Source organism: Oncorhynchus kisutch, linkage group LG21, assembly GCF_002021735.2.
Source record: "Oncorhynchus kisutch isolate 150728-3 linkage group LG21, Okis_V2, whole genome shotgun sequence".
Lineage (NCBI taxonomy): Eukaryota > Metazoa > Chordata > Actinopteri > Salmoniformes > Salmonidae > Oncorhynchus > Oncorhynchus kisutch.
The window spans coordinates 6,220,890-6,235,100 of NC_034194.2; the positions used below are offsets into that span (position 1 = coordinate 6,220,890).

The following is a 14,211-nucleotide window of genomic DNA, read 5'->3' on the forward strand; positions in this document are numbered from 1 at the left end:
TTCGTTCTGTTCTATTCTCCCCCTCGTTTGTTTTCTATTCCCCTACAGTAGATGTCTAAGAGACAAGGCTTCTTTTGTTTCAGAAAGTTATGTTATTACTTCATATACTATACATTTGCTTAACAACTTTCCTATTCCTTTTTTTCTTTCTATGCACAAAACCAAACTCCCCATACTGCTTGTGAACATTGGTTATAGCTGTAGTTGTCTTTTGGGCACTTTAATGTGTGTTTGTCCCCACTCTCTTTTTGGACAACCCGTAAAACAAAATGGAGAAATTAGACATATCTTGACATTGTCTTCTGCTATTTTGATACGTTTCACTTGGATTTGTTGACTTAAATCTGTTTCTTATTTTACTCTTCCCCCATCACTAGTTTTTGTTTGTCCTGGGACCCTGAAAGCTGTCGGTGATCCTTCCTTTCTCTTTGAAGCGGAGCAGCAAGCCGGGTCATGGTGCAAAGACCCTCTACAAGCCGGTGACAAAATCTACTTCATGCCTTGGACTCCTTACCGGACAGACACACTCATTGAGTACTCTTCCCTCGATGACTTCCAAAACGCCCGACAAACAATCACGTACAAGCTCCCCCACCGGGTGGACGGCACTGGATTTGTGGTCTACGATGGGGCCGTGTTTTTCAACAAGGAGAGAACCCGCAACATTGTAAAGTTTGACATACGGACCCGAATCAAAAGCGGCGAGGCCATCATCAATAACGCCAACTATCATGACACGTCACCCTACAAGTGGGGTGGGAAAACGGACATCGACCTGGCCGTGGATGAGAACGGCCTGTGGGTGATCTACGCCACAGAGCAGAACAATGGCATGATGGTCATCAGCCAGTTGAACCCTTACACACTGCGCTTCGAGGCCACCTGGGAGACAACGTATGACAAGCGATCGGCCTCCAATGCCTTTATGATCTGTGGAGTACTCTACGTAGTGAGGTCCACATATGAAGATAACGAGAGTGAAGTCAGCAAAAGCTTAATAGATTATGTTTACAATACCAAACAGAACCGTGGAGAGTATGTAGATATCCACTTTCCCAACCAGTACCAGTATATCGCAGCTGTGGATTACAATCCCAGAGATAACCAGCTATACGTGTGGAATAATTTTTACATCCTGAGATATAATCTGGAGTTCGGACCACCCGATCCCGCTCACGGTAAGCAGCATCTCATTTCTTCAGCGCACAATACGTGTAAATTGTATTTTGTGACATTGCGAATTTAGCTGCCACTAAGTGTGTTGATATTCCTTGGGTATTCCACGGCCTGCGTGTCAAGTGTCACGGATGGGAGATTTGTTTATTTAGAATTGAATATGTCTTAGATATGTTACGGAAGCTTTGGAGTGCATGAAGCTTCTCGGGGTGAAGTCGTCTTGCTCAGCAGTAAACAACATCACCCACTTACCATCTCATAAGGGATCAGTATCGGGGGATTTACTTGGGTTTACAGTGCGGGCGTTCCCCCACGTCCCCAGTGCAAAGGAAGGCCCATGGGGGTAGCTGCTGCCACCAGCTCTTCTCCCAGAGAGAGAGGAAATGTACCCCCACCACTGGAATCATACAGGTACTTCCTGGACAGGTACAAAGTGCTATTCCCCCTGGTACAGAAACCCTTAATCCCCATCGGGCACCATTCAGGTAGCAAGTAGTCTAGTGTTTAATAGCATTGGGTCAGTAACCAAAAGGTTGCTGGTTCAAATCCCTGAGCTGACGGGGTGAAAAATCTGTTGAAGTTTGCTTGATCAAGGCCCTTAACCCTAATTGGTCCTGTAAGTCACTCTGGATCAGAGCGTCTGCTAAATGACACAAAAAAGGTTCACCCTATCAGGCTAGTATGAGGAACAGTGTGTCTTCTGGAAGACGAGGAGGCAGAGAACACGGGGAAGGGATCAATCACTCGGGTCATGTCAGATGAATATGTTTTTAATTTAACTGTCAAAAATTGACATGAGGCCGCTTAGGCCCCAGATAGTCTTTACATTGAGCATATAATAACTGTAATTACCCTAATCCCCTCCTCACCCCGAGTCCTAAATCCATGTAATACTCCACACAGTCGGCGATGAGCGTGGAGGTCAAGCAACTTTCCTCTAGATTACCACAGCTCAATATTTATTAATGTATTTGCTAGCCCACTTTTGTATTGATAGGGCTGAGGAGGCTAAATTGGGTTCAACCAGTGGAACATGCCCACTATAGTAAGAGCCAGACAGGCTTTAGTGTAACAAAATAACTTCTCCTAAGTTTAGATACAGACCCTTAGGTGGAAATTAGTATGCAGTGGGTGCACTGGATTGAAGTGAAGTCATCAAGGGGAGGAAGATGAAAATGCACTCATTTCCCTTTATTGCTGTCCATGAGCAACTTGTTTGAAGTGTCTCTTTAGCCAATAACGAGGTATTTGTGGATTTTGATTGAATATTTGCAGCATTACAAGCAAAATGTAATTTTCTTTTCCGATTTCCCATTTGGCAAATAGATTGTCATTAACAGATACTCAAATACAAATAGGTGACAATCAGCAGAAAGGCAGCTAGTATATTACATTTCTGTTTACATACAGCTATGGTAATGGTAGTAGCAAAAACACTTGTCACCTCGTTAAATCTAAGAAGTATTACAATATTTTTGTTACAGTTCCAAGTTATACGACTATAAAAAGCCAGACATTGAATTGAAACACATATGGTTTCAATACCATTTTTGCAGATTCATGGAATAGAGTTGAAATGCTCAGTTGATTAACACATATGTTGAATGCACATTGAATGCCAATATAGAAATGAAAGCACTTTAAAGGTGCTGTACAAAATAAGACTGGGTTTCAGTCAAGCGTGTGTCCAACAAGCATCCTTAACTCTTCACACAGCACAGAGAACCTGGGCTAACATAGTGTCTATTTAGGGGCTCGTCTGGGATGCAAGATACCTTATACCCTTAGGCCTAAACACTAACTACACTGAATAAAAAATATAAATCCAACATGTAAAGTGTTGGTCCCATGTTTCATGATCTGAAATAAAAAAATCCCCAAAATGAAACATACGCACAAAAAGCTTATTTCTCTCAAATTCTGTGCACACATTTGTTTACATCCCTGTTAGTGAGCGTTTCTCCTTTGCCAAGAGAATCCATCCACCTGACAGGTGTAGCATATCAAGAAGCTGATTAAACAACATGATCATTACACAGGTGCACCTTATGCTGGGGACAATAAAGCCACTCTAAAATGTGCAGTTTTGTCACATAGCACAATGCCTTCAGATGTCTCATGTTTGTTTTGAGGGAGCATGCAATTGGCATGCTGACTGCAGGAATGTCCCCCAGAGCTGTTGCCAGATAATTTTATGATAATTTCTCTACCATAAGCCACCTCCAACGTCTTTTTAGAGAATTTGGCAGTATGTCCAATCAGCCTCACAACCGCAGACCAAGTCTAACCACGCCAGGCCCAGGACCTCCACATCCGTCTTATTCACCTGTGGGATCATCTGAGACTAGTTACCTGAACAGCTGATGAAACTGAGGAGTATTTATTTCTGTAATAAAGCCCTTTTGTGGGGAAAATCTCATTTTGATTGGCTGGGCCTGGCTCCCCAGTTGGTGGACCTATGCTCTCCCAGGCCAATCCATGGCTGTGCGAAATGTGTGAAATCCATAGGTTAGGGCTTAATGAATTTATTGTAATTGACTGATTTCCTTATATAAACTGTAACTCAGTAAAAAACTATTGTTACTGTGTAATTTCAGGCAATTTTTAGGGCTGTCAGAGTTTTGTTTTTACATTTTTTGGGGAACACAATTTTTTATCATGATTAATCGCAATCATGATTAAACATCCAAAATACATAATCTATACAGCTAAAGTCTACATTGCCATGTAAAACTATTTGACATTGAGGTTAGAGAAGGTTGTGCTTTCTCAATTTACCCAACTTTTCTAACCAATACTTTAGACAGTCAATATTCCTGTAATGTTCTTTGTATAAAAATTCTTAAATTACAGCTGAAATTGAGCAAATTCAGAATTTGTGAGTAATCGCAAGCAAATCCTGCGATTAACTGTTTTTATTGTTTGACAGCCCTACTAGTTAGACTATTCTTACAACATCAAATAAAATGTACCTGTTTAGAAAGTCATTACTCACTATTGGTGTCTAAATTCAAGTTACAACATAACTATATCACAGATTTTGTTAACACATACAATTCAATCACATGAAGTTGTGTAAGGACATTTTTTTTAAGACCCTGGTAGATCGGGGCCTTGTCTAGTGCGAATGCTGTTTATGTCAACGCAAGAGAATCAGCCTGTGGGATCACGCTGACAAGTGGGAGTGGATGGGGTTGAATCCAACACGCAGTGACTGGAAGTGTAAGTTAAATAGGGCTGGCACAATTACCCTATAACCTTATAAAGAGAGACCACCCCTAGAAAACAACTTCTTGTTTTGGAAACAGCCTATGTGCCATCAATATATGAGTCAGAAACATTTAATCTAGTGTCAACATTAACTACAAAGTGTAAAAATTCCATGACCATCACAGCCCTAAAGTTAAATGGGTCAGCCACCTTTTCATGACCAATCACACCCTGATGTGTCTCGCGTATGAACTGTAATCCACTGTTACATCACATGGCGTCACAGCTTTTTTTAAACCACTACGGATTTCATGTAACAGCTCATAAAAAGAGGTATTCCTCCATCAGCTCCTGTTAGTGAGATGATTACATTAAACAAGACATTATACTGGAAGTCTCATCGGGCACACAATTATAAGGCCTGTTTATGCATCCAAAGCACAGATAGATTGTCTAAATTCTCTGAGTAAGCATCTAAAAAGCTGCTTTTTGACTGAGAGATGAACATTGGGCCTCGGTCTAGAAGCTCAATGGGACACAGGTCAGTCCTAGCTGGAGAACCCCTTAATTTATCCTGAGTTGTAAAATGAAATTGTTGATTGCTTTCATAAAATAAATCCCCCTGAGCGCCAATTAAGACCCACACAACTCACCAACGGCTTCTTAATTGTTTAGATGTCAATACATTGGTATGCAATTTCATCTGGCGAGCCTCAAATTGCAAGTGCTGCTCTTACGGCTCCAAATGACCCAATTTATTGTAAATTATAAGGTGCGCGCCATGCTGCCAGTGACACAATTTACCAATTAGTTCACCAGTATCTCTATGTGGCCGAACGTTGGCCTGCTGTTGCGTTATTTTATTAGTGCACAACACAATACAAGAAAACCGTGCTAATACGTTAACTGTAACACATAAGCAAATGGCCAAGTAAGTTCACCCCACATTTCAGGTGAATTCACAGCTTTCCAATCAACTCTATAATCTCATAATTTCCTGTACCTCTTAAATGTGGGCCATTCTACCATTCTATGCAGGTCTGCTCACAGAATGGATGGAAATGGGTGCTACATGTGTGCACATACCTAGAACACCATGAGAGAGAGGGGATTGAATGTGTAAGGCACAGCCTCGCAGTGAGCCAAGGTGCTCTGCATGGTAACAGCGAAGGCCCCTCTCTACATGCTCCAGAGTTATCCCGGATCAGAGATCAAGGTGCTGAGGAAAAATGTGCAAAAGATGACACTGCTTGTTTTGACAAAACCAACCCCATGTCCTCGGCTTCCGAGTGGACATCACTTGAAAGGGAGAGCGTATTGATGTGGAAAATTGCCATTTTTATTCCTCCCACATTCTCTCTCTCTGGTGTGGACACACGTCGACGGGCCTGTCGCCTGTCTTACTGCGGATGCTGATAGCGAGAGCCATTGTTCTCCATAGTCAATAGCCCCATGTCCCTGTAGATGAGCAGCACTGCCATGGGCCCTGTAGAAAATGCATCATTCCTACCTCCCTTCCTTGAAGTAATCACATAACCAGAATTGGTTGGATTGTGGAGAAAAATTGGGTGGCGAACTTGCTTTCACCTATCCAATCAATTATAGATCTGTGATTACCTGAAGGAAACAAGAATGGAAGGGTGGATTCTATTATTATGTATTATGATTTGAACAGGGCCTGTGTCTGGCTTAGTCTGCTGGCCAGGATCAGCGTTAGACTTCTGCAAGCCAATCTGTTGCCCAGAGGCAGCGTTTCTATACTCCCGTTACTCTCCAGACTCACGTCCCTGCCAGTGCCGGCAGCGTACACACCGCCTCCCCTTCTCTGCATTAGCAATGGAGGAATGAATTACCTCCGCAATCTGCACTGATGATAGGAGGAACATGCTAATTCAATGACGGATCCCCGGCCCCTGCGCGGCACCCGCTCTGAGGCTTTTTCCTCTCCCTCTCAGGATTCTCCTCACTTCTTCCTCCAAATGAGTCCATATCTTTTTATATTATTTCTGTATTCAGTCGTGATTCATCCAACAAGGGCTGTTCTAGCAGGCTCATTCCCAGATGTACTGGGATTTCACAATGTGTTTCCATTGGATCCTATTTATTAATATACAGTAGGGATGTCCCTGGTTGAAGATTTATAGGTTTTTCAATTCTGAAAATTCAAAATTCTGAGAAGTGTATTTTTTGATACACAGGGTTGGATGTCAGATATTTCTCTAAAATGTCATCGATTTCAAGTTTTTCCCTCCACACATTCCCAAACGGTGCTATTATTGCACTCATTGTAAGACATGGAACAATTTGTGCACTTCCAAGCATCCACATGTATGATATTTTGTATTCCAACACTGAAGGTAATACGTTTTAACAGTTTGGGTTACATCATGTTGAACTAGACCTCTACTGTGTCATATAGTCCAAACAAACTACTGCAAAATTATGTGTGATGACAGCATATGTGGGCAACCCTCAGCCTTGGGTTACGTTTCACAATGTCACAGAGTTGTTTTACGTAAGAGGATGATTACTGTTTCTCTGAGGTATGGCTGAAAGGATCAGCCTAGTCATGTTTGATTACGGTTTAAACAATGCATATTGAAGTCACTATTATTATTGAGACATCTATACAGTCCACTAACAGTTATTGTGCCTTTGAGAATATTTGTTCTGGGATTGGGCTGTGTGTGTGTATGCGTGTGCATGTGTGTGTGGATGGATGTTCTGCTGGGTGGTTTGTTTGCCTGCCTGTATGTCTGTGTCTGTCTGTGTGTTTGGGGATGTTCTGAAATAGACACCCAGTGTGTATGGCACCAAATGTAGGCTAGTTCTTTGCACTCTGAGTTAATGCTTGAAATGTGAGGCACGTACAGTAGAGAAAGCTGAGAGAAAAAAAAGCAGTCTCTAGTCTGGCAGCTGCTGTGTGTGTGTCTGCTCTCTGTACTTAAATGTATGTGTTCCATTCGAGACAACCTCTAACAGCTATTAGGTTTTGTTCGCTTAGACACAGACATGGACCTATAAACACAAGTACATTACTCTTAGGAAATACATATTTAGGAATTGCTTATGTTGCTGATATCTCTGAAGCAAACAATGTTATTTAACTGTTTCATGTGTGTTATTGTTATGATAGGAGGATATTGGAATTTACTGCAGACATATTATCACAACAATCAGCAAGTATAATTTCCAGGTGGATCTTTCACTGAAATCCCAGGGAAATTAATGAATACATAGGACGATGTTAATGGGTGCACTTTAGCAAAAATGTGACACTTGGTTGCAAGGATTGGTTATGAGGTTATCACTTCCATCTTTACAGCTCAGGTAAACGGAACCCTGTGCAGTTCATTGTAGCCGATAAGGGGTTAATTATTTTTTTCAAATTACTTTTGAAGTAGATGGCTTATTAGTTTATTTTCCTGGTATAATTTTCTTGGCCCTTTCACAAAGGCTGAACTTGGCTCCTTTTTGATCTGAGAAACAGGGTTTTAATTATTTGAGCCTCTGTTGACTTCTTCTGTTTGCTTTTACTCTTCTATTAGGAGCTGATTACCACCTGGGACCCATATTTCACAACTGATAAAAGCCTGTGTTTAAAGGACCCCTTTAGTTTTACACCAGAAAAGGCAGAGGGAGAATCTCAGAGGGAGATCTTTTCAGCAGGTTTATTTGACACAATGTTGTTGGTTTTTCTTCAGTGACAAGCAATAGTTGGTACAAATTAAATGAAATACTATTTTACCTCTTATGTGCGAATTATCTGAAACATTGGTCTCACAAACCTTCCCTATAGGTTTTCCTGCCTTTTTTCTCTCCAGATAAACAGCCCCTGATAACGTGTATGAAGCATTACTCATGTGAACAACCATGCGGTGCACATCGTAAGTGCGGCCATTAAGCATAATATAAAAGACACACTCGCTGTCAGTTTTCATTTTTCAACTCCGCCAAGACTGGTGAGGCCTGGAGAAGTCCAATCTATGCTCGATGCAGCTCTGACAACACGAGACAGCACTTCCCCCCTCCTCTCCTCTCTCTCTCCTCTCCTTCCTCTCCTGGATTATTGTCATATCATCTCAGATGAAACCCATGCCCTATACCCAAAGTAGTAATAACCGAGCGATGAAAATATGTTTCCAGGCAAAAAGACGTGGGCGGCGATCACATAAAGAGGTTATGAATGTGTCCATGTTTGACAATTCTCAGCACTTTGGAGGATATCTCTACCTTACACTCATAACTCCATGACAGTTAATTGAAGGTCCCTCTTGGGCTTGAGTGCTAGACAGACATTAATTGGGGGGGATCCTCTCTGGTTTCTCCAATCTGAGATAGATTTGCTTGAGTTGTAATCAAAAGGAAATTGTACATGAGGGATTCACAGGTGAACAAAACATGTATTTCATCTGCATATGTTACAGATGTGAGGCAGGAGGAATCTGCTGCCACAGCAGAACAAACAATAAATAGAACCCCTAAGAGTATGGATGTATTCCAAATGGCACCCTATTCCCTATATAGTGCACTATTTTTGACCAGAGCCATTTGGGCCCAGGTCGAAAGAAGTGCACTATAAACATTTGGGACGAACCGCTGCCTATCCAAAGATAGCCATCACTGTATACTGCAAACCATCAACAGCATGGTAGGAGTGTCCATTTGAATAACTGTAGCGTTAATTCTTCCCAGTTTTCATTGTATTAAAGGAATCTTCGGAATCAAGGTAATGAGATTATATAGCTCTTAGAATTACAGACCAACAAACTGCATCAACTTGAATAGCACAACATTTGAATAAGGGTTAGAGAAGCACAAACATTGTGTAGGCCTATTTGTATCCAACTTTATTAAAGAGATTCTCCGGTACTTTTGTATAGTTTTTAGCCAGTAGTTCAAAAAGTAGTGCTCACAAGCCAAAAGTGTACCCTGAAAATTGTTTTGCATACGTGGAGATTTGTGCACCAAATCATTGCTCTCTCTCTCGTTCTGCTGTGGGTGCATCATGTGCCTTTTGCTCATATGGTGAGGGGGTGAAGCTCATTGGTTGAACTGTAATTGCTAGGGGACTGGCCCAAGTGGGGGAAAATTTAGAGAAAATGGCGTAGCACAGGTTCCAGAAAAACAGTTACTTTCAAATGAAGGATTTCATAGCTAATTGAGGTAATTATGCTCATCGATCATGCATATATGAATTACACATTGACACATCCAGCCCAAAGCGGGAGGTTTCAAAAAGAATGTGTAGTTGCCAAAGTTCTGGAGCATCTTTAAGTTATGTGCAGTTTATTTCAAATGGTCATCAATTTCATAAGAAGGCTAATCTCTAATCCCTTTAGAAACCTGAATGCAAAACTCACAAATAGGATCATCAAGGGCCTTTTCCATAACAAGTGTCATCCATGTATACATATTTTTTAGGACTTGCATATTGGCAGCAATTCTGTTGAATTAACAAGGCACAGTAACAGCACAGCCTTCTGAAACATTTGTTATTGCCTAAGAGAATTAATTTCCCTTTTTTTTGCGCTGCTTGTAAAACAATCCCCTGTTCTACAGAGCAAAAACCAGTGAGAATCAGCAAAACATGAGCCTACATCAAACAAGAGATACTTTTGGTCATGTAGGGTATGTGGACACCTGCTCGTCAAACATCTCATTCCAAAATCATGGGCATTAATATGGAGTTGGTCACCCCTTTGCTGGTATAACAGCCTCCAGTCTTCTGGGAAGGCTTTCCACTAGATGTTGGAACATTGCTGCAGGGACTTGCTTCCATTCAGGCGCAATAGCATTAGTGAGGTCAGGCACTGATGTTGGGCGATTAGGCCTGGCTCGCATTCGGCATTCCAATTAATCCCAAAGGTGTCCGATGGGGTTGAGGTCAGGCTCTGTGCATGCCAGTCAAGTTCTTCCACACCGATCTCGACAAACCATTTCTGTATGGACTTCGCTTTGTGCACCGGGGCATTATGCTGAAACAGGAAAGGGCCTTCCCCAAACTGTTGAAACAAAGTTGGAAGCACAGAATAGTCTAGAATTTCATTGTATGCTGTAGCGTTAAGATGTTCCTTCACTGGAACTAAGGGGCAGGTAGCATTCTCCTGGCATCCGCCAAACCCAGATTCGTCCGGACTGCCAGATCGTGAAGCGTGATTCATCACTCCAGAGAGCGCGTTTCCACTGTTCCAGAGTCCAATGGCGGATGGGTTTACACCACATCGGCATTGCGCATGATGATCTTAGGCTTGTGTGCGGTTGCTCGGTCATGGAAATCCATTTCATGAAGCTCCCAACGAACAGTTATTGTGCTTCCAGAGGCAGATTGGAACTCGGTAGTGAGTGTTGCAACTAAGGACAGACAATTTTTACATGCTACGCGTTTCAGCCCTCGGCAGTCCCGTCCTGTGAGTTTGTGTGGCCTTGGTTGCAACACTCACTGCTGAGTTCCAAACTGCCTCTGGAAGCACAATAACTGTTCGCGGCTGAGCCGTTGTTGCTCCTAGATGTTTCCATTTCACAATAACAGCACTTACAGTTGACCAGGGAAGATCTAGCAGGACAGAAATTTTACGAACTGACTTGTTGGAAAGGTGGAATCCTATGATGGTGCCACGTTGGAAGTCAATGAGCTTTTTGGTAAGGCCATTCTACTGCCATTTCTACGGCGCCGACAGAGATGGCCGCCTCGCTTCGCGTTCTTAGGAAACTATGCAGTATTTAGTTTTTTTATGTATTATTTCTTACAATTTTACCCCAGGAAGTTCAACTTCCGCGACGCATACAAAGCCCTCCCTCGCCTTCCTTTCGGCAAATCTGACAACAACTCAATTTTGTTGCTCCCAGTCTATAGACAGAAACTAAAACAGGAAACGCCCGTGCTCAGGTCTGTTCAACGCTGGTACGACCAATCTGATTCCACGCTTCAAGATTGCTTCGATTACGTGGACTGGGATATGTTCCGGTTAGCATTGAACAACAACATTGATGTATACGCTGATTCGGTGAGCGAGTTTATTAGTAAGTGCATCGGTGATGTTGTACCAACGGCGACAATTAAAACCTTCCCTAACCAGAAACTGTGGATTGATGGCAGCATTCGCGCGAAACTGAAAGCGCAAACCACTGCTTTTAATCAGGGCAAGGCGATCGGAAACATGACCGAATACAAACAGTGTAGCTATTCCCTCCACAAGGCAATCAAACAAGCTAAGTGTCAGTATAGAGACAAAGTAGAGTTGCAATTCAACGGCTCAGACACAAGAGGTATGTGGCAGTGTCTACAGTCAATCACGGACTACAAAAAGAAAACCTGCCTCGTCGCAGACCCGATTAGTTGCTCCCAGACAAACTAAACAACTTCTTTGCTCGCAATGAGGACAATAAAGTGCCACCGACACAGCCCGCTACCAAAACCTGCAGACTCTCCTTCACCGCAGCCAATGTGAGTGAAACAATTAAACATGTTAACCCTCGCAAGGCTGCCGCCCCACACGGCATCCCTAGCCGCCAAGGTAACTGAACTAAATGACTATCGCCCCGTAGCACTCACTTCTATCATCACGATGTGCTTTGAGAGAGTAGTCAAGGATCATGTCACCTCCATCCTACCTGACACCCTAGACCCACTCCAATTTGCTTACCGCCCCAATAGGTCCACAGACGACGCAATCACAATCACACTGCACACTGCCCTAACCCATCTGTCCAAGAGGAATACCTATGTAAGAATGTTGTTCATCGACGACAGCTCAGCATTTAACACCATAGTACCCTCCAAACTCATCATTAAGCTCGAGACCCTGGGTCTCGACCCCGCCCTGTGCAACTGGGTCCTGGACTTCCTGACAGGCCGCCCCCAGGTGATGAGGGTAGGTAACAACATCTCTATCCCGCTGATCCTCAACACTGGGGCCCCACAAGGGTGGGTTCTCAGCCCTCTCCTGTACTTCCTGTTCACCCATGACTGCGTGGCCATGCACGCCTCCAACTCAATCATCAAGTTTACAGATGACACTACAGTGGTAGGCTTGATTACCAACAACGACGAGACGGCCTACAGGGAGGAGGTGAGGGCCCTCGGAGTGTGGTGTCAAGAAAATAACCTCACACTCAACGTAAACAAAACAATGGAGATGATCGTGGACTTTAGGAAACAGCAGAGGGAGCACCCCCCTATCCACATCGACGGGACAGTAGTGGAGAAGGTGGAAAGTTTGAAGTTCCCCGGCGTATACATCACGGACAAACTGAAATGGTCCACCCACACAGACAGCGTGGTGAAGAAGGCTCAACAGTGCCTCTTCAACCTCAGGAGGCTGAAGAAATTTCTTGTAACCAAAAACTGACCAATAAAATTTGATTTATGGACATTGTATGGCTGTGTGCTCGAATTTATACAATTGTCAGCAATGGGTGTGGCCTAATCAACCAAATTGAAGGGGTGTCCATGTACGTTTGTATATATTGTGTACCTAATGGAGAGCTCTAGAGGAGAAAGAATGCTCAATTTTGGAGCTGGGACAATAAACCGAAAATTATCGACACCGTCCAATTATCCTCGACATTTTGCTGATATCGTTCATTATGATAATAAGCCTTTAATTGAGAAATGTGAAATTTAAAATGTTTGCTAATATGGGTGATTGTTGGGATAATTGATAGCTACAACATTCAATCTAGCACTAGTAGTTTGAAGGGTAATAAATACAAAATGTGCACATTATTATTCATTTATTGTTCTATGTATAGTTATCGTATTGATTCAGTCAATTTATCGTGATATGGATTTTTGTCTATTTTGCTCCACTCTACAGTCAGTTAGCCTAGCCTCATTTAATTGCCTCACTGTTATTGTGCTGATAACCCACGCGACAGATTGTAGGAACAGACTTCAATTAGATGCAATTGGACGTCTTTTAGCAAAAGGGCAGTTCCAAGGTAACGGAACTATGCTGAGCCTGCAGACAGTAGAAGTGACATTAACTGGAGAGAGAAGAGGGGGAGGGGGGGAAGAGTGAGTGGGAGGGGTTTTACAGACTGTTTTTACATTTGCTTTGACCACCAGACGACAGAAAGAGAAAGAAAACAGTTATGAGCTGAACATAACAGTATGCCAGCGGAAGGGAGGACTGTACAGGTGATCCAACTGTGGTTAATGACTATTATGATTGCCTATTGTAAGCAATTCAATTGCATAGTACATTTTTTACCCCCTCCCCCCCTCCCCCCTTAGACCGCTGCGCCACTCGGGGGGCCACCAGAATTTTGAAAATACAAAATACATGTCAGTAAAAGCATCATAACTAAATGGCAAGTCTACCTTTACTTTTTACTTCTGTGAACTTTTAAAGATATGAGGGTTTTCGGTAACGCTATTTCAAAGCACACAGCAATTTTTCTTAAACTTACAGAAGGCAAATCATTTCTCAAACTAAATATGTATTGATATAAGTTGGCAGGGGTCTTTACTTCAACATGATTGTTGTTGTTGTATTTATACTACCTTTTTAAGACTTTTTATGGTAGATGGTAGAATACCCCTTTTCCGTCTGTTTGACCAGAAATCGAAGCCTTGGCTTATTCCTCATATTTAAAATTAATGAAACATGTATATCTGCTTTAATTTCTCTAAAATCTAGGCCCTTAGCTTTCATTGGTTGGTGCTTAAGGGTCCTTTTACATGGAAGTGACCATAACTAGAGCAAGGAGTTAGAGTGCTGCATCAAGCCTGTACAAGGATCTGCTCTCTGAAGAAAGGTGTGGACATAATATCATTAGCTAACATGATCAAGGAATGTATTTGAATCATAGCACTGCACA

At 42.5% G+C, this 14,211-nt stretch overlaps 1 protein-coding gene across 11 annotated transcripts in view; it reads left to right on the plus strand.

Annotated features, from left to right (window-relative positions):
• The window catches only part of adgrl2a (adhesion G protein-coupled receptor L2a), a 196,411-nt gene that overhangs the window by 138,467 nt on the left and 43,733 nt on the right, over positions 1-14,211 (plus strand). For 10 of the 11 annotated variants that reach the window (XR_004204698.1, XM_031800675.1, XM_031800674.1 and 7 more), the window contains one exon: positions 378-1,178. The exons of the other annotated variant lie outside the window; for it this stretch is intronic. Coding sequence is in view for 9 of the 10 variants with exons in the window: in XM_031800675.1 (XP_031656535.1) it covers positions 378-1,178 (801 nt within the window). In the remaining variant the exon portion in view is untranslated. The remainder of the gene's footprint in view (positions 1-377; positions 1,179-14,211) is intronic. 11 annotated transcript variants of the gene reach the window in all.